We start from the raw sequence: 19,514 nt of genomic DNA, 5'->3' as shown, positions 1-19,514 counted from the left end.
GGAAGAGGCAGTTAATCCGGCGGGAGAGTGGCGAACGATGACCTCCGTGGTTGGGTGGCGTGGTGAGCGTGCAGTGAGTGAGTGGCTGAGCTAAGGAGAAAGACAGTTGAGAAGTTGAGGTTGGGGTTGGGGCTTAGTCACCAGAGGAGACAGTTCATAGCCCATACTTTGACCAAAACAATGCAAAATTATTTTTCTTATATTTTTAAAAGAACGTAAATAAAAAAAGATCTTTTCTTCACTCTTCTCCCCAAAGCAAATCCAAACTTATGTATAGTGTTTGTTGTTTTTCAGGCAAATAACGGGAATTTCAATTCCTAATGAACAAGATCGTTGGGTCAGGGTGCCACAGCAACAAAAGCTTCTCTTAGGTCTCCAAATTAACCTTCCCATTCATATTACTCATCAGGTAACTCCATGGGAACTCGAAATTGACGAGCTTATAGTTCCCCTTCGACATTCACACAAAAATCTGGATGAGACCTTGCTAGCTACCAGCCTCAAGGAGAAGCGTTTTATGCATCCTTTCAGAGACATTCACCCTTTAGAGCATTAGCATCTTTCTTGCAACCCAATAAGGTCACAATTCACAAGTCACAACCAATGTCATTACGTATCTATTCCTATATGTACCATGAAAAATGTGGTGCCTCCACAGACAAGTACGTATCGATTCAGTGTATGAAGCCAAAGTAAGTACAAATAACACTTGTCATGTAACATGGCAAAAACAAACACAACTAAAGTATAATGTGCTCAAATTTCTATACAATATGTACTCTATATACTATATTAGACACAAACACCTTGCTGGTGCATCCTTCAACAGAATTACCCGAGTGGGAGCACATTTAGCTGGTTCACATGCATAGGAGGGGAATCTCTCAAATTACTTTCAGGAGCCTCAGATTGATGATGACCTGCTGAAGATGATTCATCAGGTGCCACTGCCTCCTCTTGATTCAACTGAGCAAGACTTGTTCTCCTCCAATTTGATATCTCAGCAAGAACAGAAGCTACAAACATCACAGCCCCAAAGCCAGTAAATGTGGCAAGCAAAATAGCTAGAACAGCTTGCATATGAACCTGCCATCCCAAATAAATGTATCAAATTACTTCAAAACCAAAACAAAAATATCAAATTACCTTATATTAGAAGAAGATTACATCATGCAATTTCAACAATGCCTCTATATATTTCTTTTACTATAAACATGTTTGTAAGATGGATTTCTTACCAATGAATAGAAAAGGTGTCCACTGACAACCACCAGAACAAACTGCACAGTTGCATAAACCCAAACATGATTTCTCCTCACTAACAACAAATTTTGGAGGAATCAGTGTAGTGGTAACAAAGGCAAAAATTCAGTTGAAGAAGTGTTACCTAAAGGTACAATAAGCCCTACCCATTGTTGTAGATGTCATGCTAGCAAGAAGACCAAGTATACAAGAAAATGGAAGAGACATGGCAACAGCACCAGAGCCCATACTTGAAACCTGTCACCAATCAATAACATTAGGATTCATGTGTGGCTCATAGGGAACCATCATCCAAGACCAAGAATAGTTAGTAGTTACACTCACAAGAAGCTGCTCAAGAAAACAAAAGTAAGCCAGCATGTTGACAACTACAAGAATGGGAGCATCCTGCCAAACCCTGAAAATTCTTTGCATTAACTCTGTTGTCACATGTTGGAAAAAGTAAAGAGAAACAAAGCAATAATTTACCCTTGCCTTGTTTGAGAAATCTCAGCATGTTGCCCTCTAGGTGCAGTTTGAAGCCGCAAGAGAGTCACAGGTAAGTTCTTAACTTCTTGCTTGCAAACATCACATGTTCTGTTTCCTTTAATGCTAAACCATTTAACTGCACATTGTTGGTGAGCCAGTGAAAGTTCACCTTTGCAACTACACTCCAATTTAAGAGTATCATCAGCACCTTCCCCCAATTCAACCATACAAATTCTACAAACAGCTTCTTCTTCGGGAATATCTTCACCACCATCCTCATTCTCAACTGAATAGGAACCCTCACATGAACAAGCTGGTTAGTAGAATTCACTTGAGGCAAATAAACATGGAGCAGTTCCTAATTGTTTGGTCATGAATAATAAGAGATTGTATATAGTGGGTACAGAAGGTGAATTTCATTTTCGAAAAGGTTTGTAGTAAGGGTTTATTATAATACAAACATGTGGGGAAAGTGTTGGTATGTTACCACTATCACCAGATGGAGATGCCGCTGATGTTGGTGTGGTTGGAATTATACGAAACATTCCACCTACACTTGTGCTCCCTGCCTTGTTAAGTATTGGAACTGAACGAGAACGATGCATTGGTAATTGGATCCCTTTATCCTGCAAAATGAAATGACGGAACTAAGGATCAGATAAGAATCCAATGGTGGAGAAGTGTGCAAGCACATGTAGCACAAGTCTACTGCAAAAGCTGCAAAGGTAGTTACAATTGAAGCTAGATAAGCAGCATTTCCTCCATGTGTGGACCCTGGATTAGAGTGAGCAATGGGTGTTACAGGCAAGGATGCTGTGTTCTTCCCTCTAGGGGTGATCAACTTTGTAAGTGAAAATGTCCTCGGAAGAAGAGGCTTCTTTGGTGCCACCTTTGGTGAACCTTCCAGTGCAAGAAAAGCAGCATTTTCGATCTGCTGTGAGCTTGTGCTCCTGATCTTTAAACTGAGTTTGGGAAATAAAGTTTTCATAGTTGATCTATTCCTTGATGCTGTAGGGCCTGGTGACTCATTGACTCTGGAGAAAGCAGGGCTTGGACATGGTGAAAAGGCCACTTTTCTTGGAGGAGGAGTTAGAGGCATGTTTATCCTCACAAAATCTTCATCCACAGTGCTTGTTGTTGGAATCTCCAAGATGAGGCTTTTCCTAGTCCCATGTCGTCTACTTGAGAGTTCCTCAGTTATTTCAGATGATTCTGGACCCTAGAAGCAAAAGAAAAACTTACTAAGGAACATGTAAGACTGCGAAAACCTATTATTCGCCAAAATGGAGGAGGTTATGATCAATGAAATGGCAGATGAATCAAACAACAATCATAAGAAAGCCAAGAAGGAGTACCTTTTCGATTGTGTCGTCATCAGCGCTGTTATCCTCTCTGTCTTCAGGAGCTTCAGTTTCCATAATGCAATAATTTAATACAACAAAAGCAGCACATACAACTAGTGCTTATTATGGTTCTGACGGGAATAATAACAATAAGACCTTCTTGTTCCTTTGATCATGAGAGGTAGAAGGAAGAATCACAAACTGGATATAGTAAAGCGTGGAGAAGAGTGGCACCATGGAGATGCTATGACCTTCAACTACACATCTTTCATATTATTATTTTTTCCTTCTTAATTTAAAATATATGTCATATCATATACAGCTCCTTCATTCACATATTGGTATATGGTATTCAGCGGCTTCAACATCACTCTTATGTATTACCTTTTCTTTTTAATTATTGTTTTCGGTTGGAACTTGGAACCTAAATTAAGAAACAGAGTATAAGAGAATGCACTACCTGCCATATACTTAGTCAACTTTCAAATATTTGTATATTAGCGGCGGGGTATCACTGTATTCTACCTCACAATGCAAGGTTTTTAAAATATATTATCAATAATTATTTCCACCACAGCAATTAACATGATTCGGAATGATCAATGGATTATTTAATAAGGGTGATTTGCTAATTATTGTTTCCATCCCAATTTTCTATTAATCCTCCTATATATTGTTTGCTAGTGACTAATTGTTTTTCAATAAGGACGTGTTAACCTCTCTATCTCTAGATCTACATCTAATGTAGTTATTTAAAAGGGAGGCATTGGTACGAAATTTGTACTCCATAGAAAATTATATATAACATTTTTTATTAGGATATTTTTATAATTTAAATTAATTAAGGGGTGAAATTTTAAGGGTCATAATCTTGTTTTAGCCTATTAGGTGGAAGACGTGATCTAGCTGATATCTATCCAAGTGGGGACATTTTCGTGCAAATTGTGTTTGTGGACTAACCACAATTACAACTTACAAGACCGTAGTCATTTAATTTTGACTATTATTTGAGTGGCATGAGTTATCACAAATTCAGGGCTTTCAAAACTTCTTCATGAAACATGCCACTAAATCCATAATAATGTTTGCACATTATTTTTATATATTTTAGTAGTATTATTTCCTTTCAAACATACATAAACTATGTTATATCTTAGCTTCCTCTCTCTTTCAAACAGATAGAAAGGTGTATATTATAATCATAGTCATAACGACATAAACATTTTAGTGTGCAAACATCATCATCCTATTGCTCTAGCCCTCTACTCATGGCCCCCTAATCATTAGAAAATGTTATATCAACGTTGACTTAGTTGTATATACGATATACCTGACCTCCGAATTGAGTAAAATCTCATTTAATTAAAATATAAAAAATTACGTAAATATAAAAATAATAAACAAAAAATTTTATAAACTTTAAATTAATGTCGTAGTTTTTTATTTTTTATTTTTTTTACTTAGTTTCTCATTTTTATTAACTGCACAGTTTTTTGTTTTTTTTTTTCGGTGTATTTATATTTTTCTTGTTTTTTTCTTATAATTTAGCTTTTCCCATTTTTTGTTTACATTGTCGAAGGCCTACAAATTTTTTTTTTTGAAAATTTGTGAAAATTATGACTCCTTGTTTTAATGTAATTCACAAAAATATATTTTTAAAATGATTCTCATTATAATCAACCATTCCACATGTCAACCTCTTATTTGTGGGTCAATCTTTGATCACCCTTAGTCACTACTACCTTGGTCACCAGAGAACTTCCCATATATATATATATATATGACAAGTCACAACAAAACGAATCGCATCACCATGTTTATTTGTTCACAATTATATACTCTATACGTTATATAGAGAAAAATTTTAAATTTCAAATGACAAAACTAGAATTTCGCTAGAGAGTCAATGGAGTATTTGTACAATGTGTACAATAAATTATTCATTTGGTTTAATATGAGTTAAAAAATAAACATTTAAAATAAAATAATACTAATTTTTCAAACACAATTCACTCATACTATCTAGAATAATCATCCAGATACCAGAAATAATAAACATTTGATATCTTACTGAATCGAATATCCCTAAATTCCATTATACATATTATACAGATACTCCATTAACTCCTTATACTTCTTCAACTATACTATAAGTGTATACTTACGTGGATATGCTGGAACCAGGTACTAGGCAAATATTCAAATGATAGGACGTTATCTCATATGTGCATAGGGAATGGAAATAAATTCTTTTGTGAGGAGAAAATTTTAAAAATATTATCAAAATACGTTTACCTTTTTCTTAAAATTCAATGCTATTATCTTCTCATATCATACTTAAATAATTTATATTTGTTGAGATTTATAATATGTCTAATTTCGTAATCAAACCATTTTCAGTTGAATTAATAATAATTCCATACGCCACAGCTTCGGTATGTCAAAATGTCGATGATTCGTTGGTAGCTTATATTATGCTTATTGGATTATGCATTTTGTGCAGAGATGTTCCTATTTTGGAGGGTCAACGAGATGGTACTAACAACTTAGGAAACAATTAACCCCCGACCAAAAGAAAAGGACAGAAAACAATAACCCATGATAAAATCCAATTTGCATTTGATCTTGCCACTTGATCTCGTTTGAGATGATGAATTTGTCTTCATGCTGACCGAAATCCTTATAGCTTATTTTTCTTTAGAGGAAAGTATCGTTTTTGTCTCTAATGTTTATTTGTGTTCCTAACATTTAAATCGTTCTATTTGTATCTCTAACGTTTGTAAAAGTGATTCAATGTTATCATGCCGTCAATTACACATCATGAACGCCTTAGTTTGAGTTTTAAAAATCTCTTCTTAAAGTTATAATACAAATGTCTGGGATAGAATCGATGATCTACTCCGAAAAATAGCTCATCAAATGTTATAACTAATTCCTACAACATTTACATAATTCACTTTTCTAGGGACATAATTGAATCTAAACACAAATAGTAGGTATAATATTAAAATCGACCACATCCAAGTGAAACCTAATTGAGAATGAATACATCCAAGTGAGAATAATTGAAAAATATAATATGATTTGTTAGTATAATTGATACTAGGATAACATTGAATCACTTTTGTTCTTGCTGAGTTTAGCCGGTGTATAGCTCGTCCGTCGATGAATGTCTTCAAGCTTTTCGTCGGGATGAGTTATACGTCGGCAAGGAGAGAACAAGGGGGTGGATACCTGCAAAAGACACTCCGACGCTCAAGTTAGTAAGTGTTTAAGAGGTATAAGAATAATTCTATGAATATAGAATGTAAGATATGAAATAGAAGTCATCATATGTTGTATATTATAATAATTCTATGAATATAGAATATATCTAGAATGTCTCTAAAATATTTTTAGAATGCCTAGTGTATATAGAGATTGGTGCCTTTTATAGGCATAGAGTTGATGAATAGAATTGATGATATGACCGTTGATCATTAAGTAGAATAATGGTCATTAAGTCGGTAATGAAGGTGTCAATTACAGAATGAATGATAATTAAGATCGAGTTATAACTCATAATGCACAATAAAGACCGAGTTATAAAGTGACGGATCAACTTTTATAAACGTTAAGGATACAAATAGGACGATTTAAACGTTAGGGACACAAATAGGACTTACCCCAAACGTTGGGGACAAAAACAATACTTTACTCTTTCCTTTATATCAAATTCGATACATAAGAATGTAAAAACATTGAATAAAATTCTGTTATAACTCTAACTAAGTCCAATTAAGTATTTTTAAATTTATACGCGCATATTTTATTATTATTACTTCTTTTTCTTCATCTTCTTCTTTTAAAGTTGTGCACTCAGGTTCTTCTTCTCTTCTTCTAACTTATTTTCCTTTATATTAATTTCAATAGATATAAATGTAAAAATATTGAATAAAACTCTACATCCTGCCATAGCTTCTTTTTCTTCCTTGATGCTGCGTCTTCTTCTTCTTTTTTTTCTTTTTCGTTATCATCATCACTAACAACACTAATATTTTGCTAACATTTTTATTGGTTCTAATTTTTTCTAGTGCCATCATTAAATAATTTTGATTCATTTTTTAGTTTATTTAAGGTTCAATTAGATCTAGAAATGAATTCGATGTGTTTTTGTTGATGATTAAATCTTTGTTATTGCTTGTTCAAATTTGAACTAATTTCAGTTTATTTATGAATTAATTGAGGTTCACTTGATGCCGTTGATAAGTATTGACCAAATTTTTTATTCCTTAAGTAATTTCGGTTCCTTTTTTAGTTTAATTGAGGTTCATTTGGATCAAAAAATGAATTCGATGTGTTTTTGTTGATGATTGAATCTTTTTTACTGCTTGTTAAATCTGAACTAATTTCGATTCATTTGTGTGTTAATTGAGGTTCACTTTATGCTATGGATAAGTATTGACCAAATTTTTTAGCAACGAAGAATAAAATTATTCATTATCACTTTATTCAATTGCATTAGATTCTATTTCATTCCATTCAATTTGTCTTAAAAGTCATCCCAACTTTTGGGACAAATTGTTCATCGACAATACACTTGGACTACAAATGAACCGAAATATTATTATAACAATACCATTGTATAATAAGAAATGAATCGAAAATTATACATCCTATAAACTCAGAAACTCCTGTAATTTCAGTACATTTGATTTCATTGTCATACACAATTCAAAACTCTTCTTCCTCCTCCTTATCATCTTTTGCTTCGTCTTCTTCTCCTTTTTCATCTATTTTTCTTCGTCTTCTTCTTCTTATTTCATTTTTTTAAAATTTTTCTTCATTTATTCTCTTGAGAGAAATAAAACTAACAAAAATAGAAAAAAATATCAAACAAAAAAAAGAATAAATTACTACAATAACATAAAAAAGAAGAGGAGAAGAAAAAATAAAAACAAAATGCAGCAATAACATCACCAATAGAAGAAAGAAGAGGAAGCGCATAAAAAATAAACACAAAGTGAAGTGGGGTTTCGTTTGCGTTAGTGAAGCGCGTGTGTACACGCTACGTATAATAAAAAGAATTTTTATTGAATTTAGGCCAATTTGATTAAACTTAATTGCCAAAAATCTTAGATATATAACTGCTCCCAAAAACATTTTATATTAATCATATAATTAACATATTTTACTGAGTTAAAAATATATATCATTTTTAAGCTAAAGTATTTAGTTATCACTATTCCTAGAATTTATCACTAAGATGCTACTTTTTTTTAAAACATATTATTATCAATGTGTGATCATTTTAATATGGTAAGATTATTGTATATAGTATTACGTGAATACTGAATACACACTCAATAGAGCTACGGTAATTCAATAATGACAAAATGGTAACATATTGATAATAATATGTCTTAAAAAGATTTTTTTTGGCCATGTTTTAAAAGATTCAAAAAGTGGATGAACAAGAAAAGAATAATTTGGGCTAACAGACTAGGCCCAGTATATTAAACCCATATTAGTCCAATCGTTTCAAATACCAAGTTCTTCAATCGTGAGTCATGGCAAAAAATAAAAAAAAAATGGGTATTTGTATACACGTATGTTAATTCCTTGAGAAGATGAAGATAAGTTTAAAAAGTTTACTTTAACATGCTTAATCAAAGTAGTTGAGATCATTATGGGCTATGGTAATGAGCTCAATGATGCTATTCTAAAGCGAGTTTATTAAATTTCATGAGAATAAAGCTACGGTTTGGTTGAAAGCATGATGCACTGGTGAAGCTTTGTTGTACATTATGGTGTTCCCGACACTAGAAAGTGCAAAGTCCAGGTTGTCCAGGGTTGCCTAAGATGCAGAGTCCAAAGTGTCGCATATTATATTGATGCTGTGTGTACGGTGTTAATATATAATAAAGATGTAGAGCTTAATCACATATTACAAATGCATCAAAAGAATCGATAAAGATAATGATGGGATTTTTATTGAATAAAGCCATAATGTTAAAGAAGCTTAAATAGGACACATGTTGTATGCTTGAGCTAGTATTATACATACATATGGATATGGATTCTTCCAAGGCCTTCTTCTCCCACTCCTCCTTCAAAGCATCCATAGCCAAGACACTCTTCTTCCGTGCACTCTTCCTTGCCTCTGCTATCTCCTTGCTTTCCTTGCTCCGATTCCTTCCTACTCTCCACTTCCTCTCAGCCTCACTCGCCCCCGAAACACACCTTCAATGTCTCAACCAAAACACTTCTGGCTCTTACTTGTTCCAGAGCAGGGTCTACAACTCCTTCTGGGACTCCTTCAACTGCATCAACCATGCCAACTTCACTACCTCTGCTGTCAATCACCTATTGCGTAACCACTTCTTGAACCGTAAAGCTACCTCCCTCTGCGTTGGACAACCCTCACCAATGCCTGCTGTCTCTGCAATGCGACAACTTGGCTTCACTAGTGTCACCGCTGTCTCCCTAAGGCACAACACACTCGTCTGTCAGCTTCAGTATCAGGACTCTTCCTTTGACTTCGTCTTCACCAAGGATGTGGACAAGGTTTCAGTGCCTGCATTGCTGCTGCTTGAGGTGGAGCGGGTCCTCAAGCCTGGGGGAATCGGCGCACTGCTTGTACGTCCCAATCATTCTCCTTCTTCTTCCTCAGTTTCATCCATGTTGAGATCTTCAAGTGTTGTGGATGTCACTCTTGTCAAGGGCCTTACCCTTGTGGTTTTCAAGAAAAGAAGCTCTTCTGCATTCTTCGATCACCACCTTCAAGGAGACTGTCCAAGTTTGAACTCCACCAAGCCTCTTATAGAGCTCATGGAGCCTCTTGCTGATGAGGAAACATCTCAAGAGCATGAGAAAAGAATCTCATACTTGCCTAAGTTTGTGAACATGTCTAATAGGAAGAGATTGGTGTACATGGACATTGGAGTTGGTGGGGTGCCTAAGAATGTTACTAATTGGTTCTTTCCATCTTACCCCATTGATTTTAGAGATTTCAATGTCTACTTTGTTCACTACAATACTTCCATCTTGTTGTCTCATGTGAAAAGGCCTGGCATAACCTTCGTTTATCATCCGGGGTTGTCCTCGTCCTCCAAGGGTGAAGAGTTTGACTTCCATGCATGGTTCAAAGAGACAGTGCAGGATGCTGATTTTGTGGTGTTGAAGATGAATGCAGGGAATGTTGAAATGAAGTTTCTAAGGGATATGTTTGAAAGTGGAGCCATATGCTTTGTTAATGAATTGTTTCTCAGCTGCTCAGAAAACAAGGAAGAAAAAGGTTGCATGGATATTTACAAGGAACTCAGAGATAGTGGTGTCTATGTTCATCAATGGTGGGAAGCAGATGAGTTGCATCAAGGGTCTAACAAGGTGGTTGATGTTCGGTAATTATTGAGTTTTCAGATTCTGTGTTCATGGTTTATTTGATTACAGAAAGCACTTTAAGTATTTAGTGTTGCCATTGTGTACTACTTTTGCGATTTTTCTTTCTCTTTCCCCTCCCCTCCCACCCCTCCTTTTGGTGGTGCATTATTGTGTAAATACGAATCTAATGTTATGACTTATGAATATCCACGTTACTTTATAAATGGTTTGTGTAACTTACTTGGGTTTTGATGGCAACTGTAAATTTCCTGGATCATGAAATGCGAATAATTCCTGGTACAAATTAATGAAGGTTACTAATCTATTGAAATGCTTATAAATGTTAGGTATTGATGATACTTGTGTAATTTGTGACGAATCAATTTTGACAATAAAATATCGCTATTTACTTTACTCTTCCACTTTGGATATTGTGGTCATGATGAAGCTATTTACCGACAAGGATGTGATGTAGTCGTAAAAGTAGAGAAAACTTAGATTCGAAACAAAGGCTAACTATATTCGAAAAGGGATTAGTCTCCTGAGAAGCAAAAAATAAATGAAATCATAGATACATACATACATATAACAAAATGATGGCATCCAAAGAAATGAGAAAAGCATTCAATTATATTTTTGAAGGGAAGCCAAAATCAAATAAGCATGGTGGAGGCATTAGCTTACAAACTCAGGTGCAATGCCAGCCGCTTGACCATGTCACAGAATATGTCATAAATAGATTCCTTTTTTAGAATTTTTTTTTACCCCCTTTTTGGGGTGATTATTGGGAAAAACCCAGAAAGTAAGGCAAACTATCAAGTATATATATATATAACACAATTTGGAGTTTGGACTGTACAGGAAGCTTGAGTCAACTATCACTGTCTTCATCTTCTTCACTCCTGAGGTTCGGCTTCTGCCCCAACCTTGATCTCCAGAAGCCTCTCAACTGGTTGTCTGCAGATTGGACACCTATTTGTCTGGAACCTCAAAACCTTCGCACATCCACTACACATGCACTACAACAAGGGAAGATTGACCACAGTTGAAATACTGAGGAAAGACAAAACAACTCTGGGAGAGTATGTTTGCTTAGGGGTGGAAATTTTCATAATGAGCTCCATGAGTATGCAAAACATCAATGAAATATATATCACTTTGTAACTTGATACCCATGATATGATATCAAGGACTTTACACATGGAGCTCATCCATGGAAATTGCGTCCCGTTTTCCCCCAAACCGAGCATACACGTAGAGTTGATGAAATTTGCCAAAAACATCATATATCACTTCACAGTAGCTTGATGCTCATGGAATGATATCCATAACTACCACTGGCATCATTCTAGTAATCAAATGATCAAGAGAAAAATTAATCCAAAAAGGGGAGACAGTGAATACCATGTGACGGCAAGGAAGGACAGTTGTATCCCTGGGCTCTGACAGACAAATAACACATTCTTTTCCTGGGTCATTTCCATCCACTTCACTCTCCACTGAATTTCCAATGCCATATATCTCCTGCAGCTCATACCTCAATCCATTCACCCACAAGATCTGCTTGACAACCTTCACCTGGAATTCCCCTTTCTCCTTCTCAAACACTGCTTTTGTTATCTGCGAGTTTGTAATACCTGTTACTGGAGTTTCATTAGGTCCTTCATTTGGAGTTTCATTAGATCCTTCATTTGGAGTTTCATTTGATCCATGCTTTGGAGTCTCATTTGATCCGTCATTTGGAGTCTCATTTGATCCATCATGATCACCCAACATTGCATCTGCCTTAACTACTAGAGGATAGATATCCATCTCTCCCACTTTCAATAACTCGGATTCCTCAAATTGCAAAAAATCAATACCGGTTCCAGCTGGCTGCCTAAACTTCTGGCCAAGACCTTGCTGGAAATGTACAGTCACAGGTGGAAGAGAATCTTCCTTCATTGGAGTAAGAATGCAGCCTTCACCTTCTTTTGCAAAGAAAAGTATGGTAATGCTGTTTTATACAGACAAAAGGAAACAAAAACTAATAAATAACGATAGCAGAAAATATTCAGATCTATAATCTTGAAAGATCGAAGTTGGTTATATGATTGAAGGCATAGGTAAGTCACCTTTCAATCACATTACATAATATACAGTAAGTATATTTAACAAATGTTGATATTATAAGTGAAAGGGTCAAGCACTGAACAGGAATAACTGAGAAGGATGCAAAAAACAATTATAGGATGAGAACAGCATTCTTGAAAACCTAAAGGAAATTCTCAAACAGATGAAAACTTTATTATATTGCCTAATGCCTAGTCTGGGACCAGATTAAAAAATATATCCAAAAAAAAAAAAAAAGAAAACAAAGTAAGAGCACACAGGGTAGAATTTATAAGCAATGTTGATTATCAAATGAAGATAATCTTCATGTTCGCAATCTTTAGCAGCAACTCACGTTTTTCCCTAATTGCAAAGGATATTGAACCCTAGCAAGCAGCAACATAAATATTTTAGTAGTTTTAGAAAATATAATTAAAAAATAAGCTATAACCAAACTATTAAGCTGTCTACAATCATCAACTTATCGCACATTCGTGCAGATGCCTACTCATATATATGATCATATCAATATTTACATTTGAAGAATGCTGTTTGGACACACCGTTATAGCTTAGATAGAGCAAAATGTTGTATCGACAATAGCAACCCACATTACTCCACATTGGTAAATTGATGTTCTCAATTCTCATTACAATTCGCAAATCAAGTTAACCATCATTCTAATTCAAGGGGTTGAGCTGATAAGATTAACATCTATCAATTGAAGATAAATAAATTAGTCCATTCAAGCCATTTACCATATTAACACTAACAAGCAAGGTGAGTTGATAAAATCCAGTATAAGCTCAACAATCATGATCTTGCCCTATCTTACAACATCAATGATCATTGTAAACATCATATCATATCACAAACATCACCACGAACAACAACCATCAAACCTTGTCTAACTTAATCAATTCAGCTTCATAAAAATCAAGCAATGCCATAATATCCATTCATAGAACATGACTACATACCAACCATTGACATCTATATTTTTCCCCTAAAACAAACATACCTCCCAGAAACGGTGGCGTCAAATGTGAATGAAACAAGGAACTTCCCAGGGTTCTCTTCATCAGCTTCAATCCTCAAAGTTTCCTTCTTGATGTTCACATCATTTTTTATAGTAACCGCCTTCTGGTGCTCCACATACGGCGTCGGAGGCATAGGCGCTGCCGGCGGAGGATACCGCCCCCACATCGGCTCCACCGCCGCGGGCCGGTGGTGGTGGTCATAAGGTGCCGGCAAAGGCACCGGCGGCGGATAATAACCGGGATAGTTATGATATGGAGTCGCAGCAGCAGGGTACACGAACCGATTGGCTGTGATTTCCGGCTGTGGCGTCACCGGCGGCGGAGGAGGAGGTGGAGGATGGATCCTCCGTCCACTTCCGCCACCGCCACCACCGTGTCTTCTGCGGTTGCTGGCACTACTACTTCCTATGTTACCCATATGATCACTCTCAAAAACCCTTTCCCCGTTTTTCTTCTGATAGAGCTACCAATTGAAACTTCGGAGCTGAATTGGAAGAAAAATGAGGTTGGATTGGAAGAATTGAGGGTTAAGCTTATTGGGTATTTGATTTTGATGTGGAGCTTCAAAGGGTGTTTGCTGTTACTGAGAAATTTTTTTTTTTTTTTTTTCTTAAGTAAAATTAAAAAACTGAACTTTGAGCTGAATGAAGAGTAAATTGGGGGTTGAACAAGAGGGTTAAGGGTTAAGGGTTAAGGAAATTGGGTCATTGAATTAGTTGTGGTAATTGAAAGGGTGTTGTTGATCCATGTGAAAATGTAAGGGATGTTGTGAGAGAGTGGTGGAAAAAAAAGAACAGGGGATGGGAAATGATGGTGAGTGGGTATTTTGCATAGAAATGGAAGAACAGAAAGAAAGAAAGAAATTAGAGATTCGTTGTGGTGGGTGTAATTGGGGTTGCGTAAAGCTCCACTCAGCCAGCTTGAGAAACACCATTGATGGAGCAAATGGATGGGATGAAACAAATAAAGTGACCCACTTTTCCTCTCTTTTTCTTCTTTCCCCTACTTTGGTTTTTGTCATTTTCCAATTTTCCTAATATAATACTCTTATTTAATACCATAAATAATTAAGCATGACATGGCTGTGAGAGTTTCAAGATTTTATAAGATTTGAGAGTTATTTACCTGAACAAGTGCATTTTGGCATTTTCTACACGCCATTCCTCTGTAGCCTATTCCAATTGCGGCCTTAATTTGATGATCATTTTAGTTAACATCTCCAACTTTTTTTTTATCAAAATTATACTTTCAAGTTTTTATTCAATTTGAAATGAGTTGTTCTTTCTTTACATATTCCTATCTATTAATTGTTCAGTGCAATATTATTATTTTGAATGGCTAAAATACAGCTCAAACTGACTTGACTGACCCCAACTAATAACTTAATTTAGCTGGTATTCCCACTTCATTATAGTGTTTTCCTTCTTGTAATGCTTACAAATCTGTCTGCTTACTTATTTTGAGCTTCCTTTTTATCAAGCTAAGTTCATAAATCATAATAGGCTCGCAATCTTAGTAAATTATGTATTGAAGGTTGTTACTAATATGCAGCAACATACATTTGGCATGCTACTATATATAGTTTAACAATTGACCTATTATATTGAACTATTTGATTTTGTTCCTCCCTTGATTTTAAGGTGATTCATTATAGCATAAGATGTGACACTTTGGCGACTTGATCACAATTCACAAAGTAGAAAACAATTATGACAATGAAAATCAGTTTCAACGGCAATGATCCCAAATAGAGGGAATTGTAGCAGTTTCTAAAGGTGGAGAATAACTTCGTCTCCTTACCAATTTTAATAAAGAGTAAATTATTATTTTTGTCTCTAATGTTTCGGGTAAGTCTCAATATTATTTCTAACATTTTAATCGTTCTATTTAAATACCCAACATTTTAAAATTAACCCAATATTATCCTGCCGTTAGGGATCTGTTAACAGAATTAACGGCGGACAAAATTGAGACGATTTTGAAACGTTAGGGACTTAAATAAGATGAAAACGTTGGGGACAAAAATGATATATAGAAAATTTTAATTTTATCTTTCAATAATATCAATTTTTTATTGTATATAGTATTCAATTTTTTTTACCATATCTAAGTAAATTACACTTAATCACGTTATTTTCATTCTAAATAAATTTATTTTTTTATAATTTTAAACTTAAAGTAATGTATTTTTTTTATAAATAAATAAATTTTGCACTTTCATTCTAAATCAATAATGTAATGTGATTAGAATAAAAGTGTAAAATTATAAAAAAAAATTATAAGTAATGTGTGATTAAGTAATGAAAGTAAAATTACATTATTTAGAATGAAAGTGTAAAAGTTATTTATTTATAAAAAATAACATTATTTTAAGTGTAAAATTATAAAAAAAAATAATTTATTTAGAATGAAAGTGTAGAATTATAAAAGAAATTATAAGTAATGTGATTAAGCAATGAAAGTAAAATTACATTATTTAGAATGAAAGTGTAAAAGTTATTTATTTATAAAAAGAGTAAAGTATTGTTTTTGTCCTCAACGTTTGGGGTAATTCCCAAAATTGTCCCTAACGTTTCAATCGTCCTATTTAAGTCCCTAACATTTCAAGATTGACTCAATGTTGTCCTGTCGTTAGGGATCCGTTAACAGAATTGATGGCGGGACAAAATTGAGACGATTTTGAAATGTTAGGGACAAAAACGATACATAAAAATAAATTTTAATTTAATTTTATCTTTCAATAATATTAATTTTTTACTGTACATAGTATTCAATTATTTTTTAATTACATCTAAATAAATTATACTTAATCACATTATTTTTATTTTAAAAAATTTTGATATATTAGAGACAAAAGGTATAATATATATTTTATTGTATATATATTATTTTTTTTCTACAAATTTATGTACTAGTCATTTTACAAACATTTCATGATAACTAAAAATTTTTAAGAGTAAAATTATAAAAAAAATTAATTTATTTAAAATAAAAGTAATATGATTAAGTGTAATTTACTTAGATGTGATTAAAAAAATAATTGAATACTATGTATAGTAAAAAATTGATATTATTGAAGGATAAAATTAAAATTTATTTCTATATATCATTTTTGTCCCTAACGTTTTCGTCCTATTTAAGTCTCTAACGTTTTAAAATCGTCTCAATTTTGTCCCGCCGTCAATTCTGTTAACGGATTCCTAACGACAAGACAATATTGAGTCAGTTTTGAAACGATAGGGACTTAAATAGGACGATTGAAACTTTAGGGACAATTTTGGGATTTACCCCAAACGTTGGGGACAAAAACGATATTTTACTCTTTATAAGAAAATTACATTACTTTAAGTGTAAAATTATAAACAAATTAATTTATTTAGAATGAAAGTGTAGAATTATAAAAAAAAAATTATAAATAATGTGATTAAGTAATGAAAGTAAAATTACATTATTTAGAATGAAAGTGTAAAATTTATTTATTTATAAAAAATTACATTACTTTAAGAGTAAAATTATAAAAAAATTTAATTTATTTAGAATAAAAGTAATGTGATCAAATGTAATTTACTTAGATGTGATTAAAAAATAATTGAATATTATGTAGAATAAAAAATTGATATTATTGAATGATAAAATTAAAATTTATTTCTATGTATCGTTTTTGTCCCCAACGTTTTTGTCCTATTTAAGTCCCTAACGTTTCAAAATCGTCTCAATTTTGTTCTGCCGCTAATTCTGTTAACAGATCCCTAATGGCAGAACAACATTGAGTCAATTTTAAAACGTTGGGTACTTAAATAGGAGTATAGGACGATTGAAACATCAGGGACAACTTTAAAACTTGCTCCAAGCGTTAGGGACAAAAATAATACTTTAATCTTCAATAAATTAATGGGTTATGTTAGGTAACCAATGACTTTCTTGAACAACATGAACAACTAACAATCAAATAAAACACACTACACCTCCAAATTACCAACCTAAATCTTAATATTAGAATAATCATCCATACACCTAGTGAAATGAACATCCGATATATCTATTGTTCACATTGTTTAGTATTTTCATTGTTTACCTATACTTTTCCTAAATTAATATAAGGAGCAAACTTCCGTTTATTTTTTTACATATTGATATAATTTTGGTATAATAGCAATTATTAAAATTTTATGATATTTTTTAAAATTATGGAAATAGAACAATACAAGAGAGACGTATTATCAATACGAGAGAAACGTATTGTCCTGCCCATAATTTTAAAAAATACTACACAATCCAATAATTGAGTGTTACACCAAAAATTTTTTAATATTAAAAAAATTAGCCTAACTTATGCTCTTAGGAACATAATAGATAAACCTATTCCCATAATTTTAAAAAACATCATAAAATCTAATAATTGAGTATTATACTAAAATTTTTTCAATATATAAAAAAAATTAGCAACAAACTTCAGCTACCTCCTATGGATAAATAGGGTGATTTTTTTGGTTATGGAAGCTGTGAATGTGTTGTGCGTAGTTATGGATGTTAGAGATGGTAGATCAATTTGTGGGATAATTTTTGCTCCGATTTGATGTTAAGAAATCGGACCCTCCAATTTCATTGTTAAAAATTTTTTGTACGTTTTGCATGAAGGGAATATCTGAAATTTACATAAAGTTTATCGAATCCTCTAAATTTTGCATAAATAATTTTTTTTTATTTTCCCTCAACAACTCGCATGATCTGTGTTGTAGTGAACAAGTCGGACTATCTGATAAGCCTCGCCTCACTCGCACCGTCCAATTTCTTACTTACTAACACCACATGCGGGTAACGGAGTCCTACCACATTCTAACCTTCATAATAAAATTAAAAAGTGGCTTTTCTTCTCTTTTATATACCTTATTATTGCATCTCTCTCTCTAGGAAAAAGTGGGTGGGGGTTTAGGGTGGTGCCATACACGTGTATTCCACCACTACTGCTAGTCTGCTACTATTGCAATAATATACATATAAAGACAAGCTGGTATGCTGATTGTTGAATAGTTAAGCAGCAAATCATTACATATCCTCCTCTTTTAAGATTGCTTGTTCCTATAATCCTATGATTTCGCTCAAAATATGGCCTTAAATCTTCTAAATATCATTATTAATCCAATAAAGATTCCTCTTATCATAGCCTCATAGTTGGCTGGTTTTATGTTTTTCCACTCTCGTTATTTCTAAATGACCAAAATTGCACTGACCTACTACTGTTTACCAACTATCCACTTATATGCATGGCGAAATCCCGACACAAAAATGCCACAAAATATTTATTATTAGAAAAAAAGATAAATCGATTCCTAACTTTTTTATCCACAAACATTTAAGTTTTTAAAGATTTAAAAATATATTTAAGTCCTTAATCTTTTCAAAATCTGGACATATCGATCCCTAAGTTAAATTTGTCCAATTTTAAAAACTATTTCACTTGTGCATTCGTATCAACCAGATCAGTACAACGGGAGTCACGTTTGATTTTCCGTTGAGTCTGATAAATCCAAATAAATATGAGGGATCGACATATCCAGATTTTAAAAAGGTCAGAGACTTAAATATATTTTCAAATTTTCAAAGATTTTAATGTCTGCAGATCAAAAGGTCAAGGATCTATTTGTTTTTTTCTCTTATTATTATTGTTGTTGTATTGCGGAGTGAATATATAGTTAGTATTATTTGTATTATAAATTATAAACAAAGACATTTTATAGAAAAATGGATTTCAATTTGCAGAATTCCTAAACTTTTCGTTCAATGACTAATATTTTTGTAAAATTAGTAACTAAAAATGGAATCAGGGTACAAGGTACTTTATTATTAATTTATTTTTTTTGCCCGGGTGAGAATGTGTTAGTCATCATGTGTTGTTTTGGAGTAAATTGGAGTCCAATTAAATTAAAACATAAGAAAAAGTGACCTA

The 19,514-nt window shown here is 33.4% G+C and overlaps 3 protein-coding genes across 7 annotated transcripts in view; 1 reads left to right on the top strand and 2 right to left on the bottom strand.

Annotated features, from left to right (window-relative positions):
* The window catches only part of LOC107626499 (probable E3 ubiquitin-protein ligase MARCH10), a 4,484-nt gene extending 998 nt beyond the window's left edge, over positions 1-3,486 (bottom strand). The window contains exons 1-9 of one of the 5 annotated variants that reach the window (XM_021116774.1): positions 3,087-3,486; positions 2,782-2,950; positions 2,465-2,748; positions 2,219-2,357; positions 1,732-2,017; positions 1,588-1,660; positions 1,410-1,500; positions 1,239-1,318; positions 836-1,086 (exon numbers count right to left, since the gene is read on the bottom strand). In XM_021116774.1, coding sequence (XP_020972433.1) covers positions 836-1,086; positions 1,239-1,318; positions 1,410-1,500; positions 1,588-1,660; positions 1,732-2,017; positions 2,219-2,357; positions 2,465-2,748; positions 2,782-2,950; positions 3,087-3,149 — 1,436 coding nt within the window. In that variant the 5' untranslated portion in view covers positions 3,150-3,486. Of the gene's footprint in view, positions 1-689; positions 1,087-1,238; positions 1,319-1,387; positions 1,501-1,587; positions 1,661-1,731; positions 2,018-2,218; positions 2,358-2,464; positions 2,749-2,781; positions 2,973-3,086 lie in introns of those variants that run through there. The other 4 variants (XM_021116775.1, XM_016329395.2, XM_016329392.2 and 1 more) reach the window with 4 other exon arrangements.
* Positions 9,024-11,141, top strand: LOC107628089. Its single transcript, XM_016330898.2, has 2 exons — positions 9,024-10,547; positions 10,619-11,141. Exon 1 carries the CDS (start codon positions 9,096-9,098, stop codon positions 10,458-10,460), a length of 1,365 nt encoding a protein of 454 aa, XP_016186384.2. The 5' UTR covers positions 9,024-9,095; the 3' UTR covers positions 10,461-10,547; positions 10,619-11,141.
* LOC107626498 (probable E3 ubiquitin-protein ligase LOG2) lies at positions 11,025-14,335 on the bottom strand. The gene is made up of 3 exons (XM_016329390.2): positions 13,549-14,335; positions 11,841-12,432; positions 11,025-11,455 (listed from the first exon to the last, which is right to left on the bottom strand). Exons 1-3 carry the CDS (start codon positions 13,983-13,985, stop codon positions 11,333-11,335), a joined length of 1,152 nt encoding a protein of 383 aa, XP_016184876.1. The 5' UTR covers positions 13,986-14,335; the 3' UTR covers positions 11,025-11,332.

The sequence above is a fragment of the Arachis ipaensis genome, chromosome B02 (genome assembly GCF_000816755.2).
Source record: "Arachis ipaensis cultivar K30076 chromosome B02, Araip1.1, whole genome shotgun sequence".
NCBI classification, from domain to species: Eukaryota; Viridiplantae; Streptophyta; class Magnoliopsida; order Fabales; family Fabaceae; genus Arachis; species Arachis ipaensis.
The sequence above is the reverse complement of the archived record's forward strand: the minus strand, read 5'-3'. Positions and strand labels throughout refer to the sequence as shown.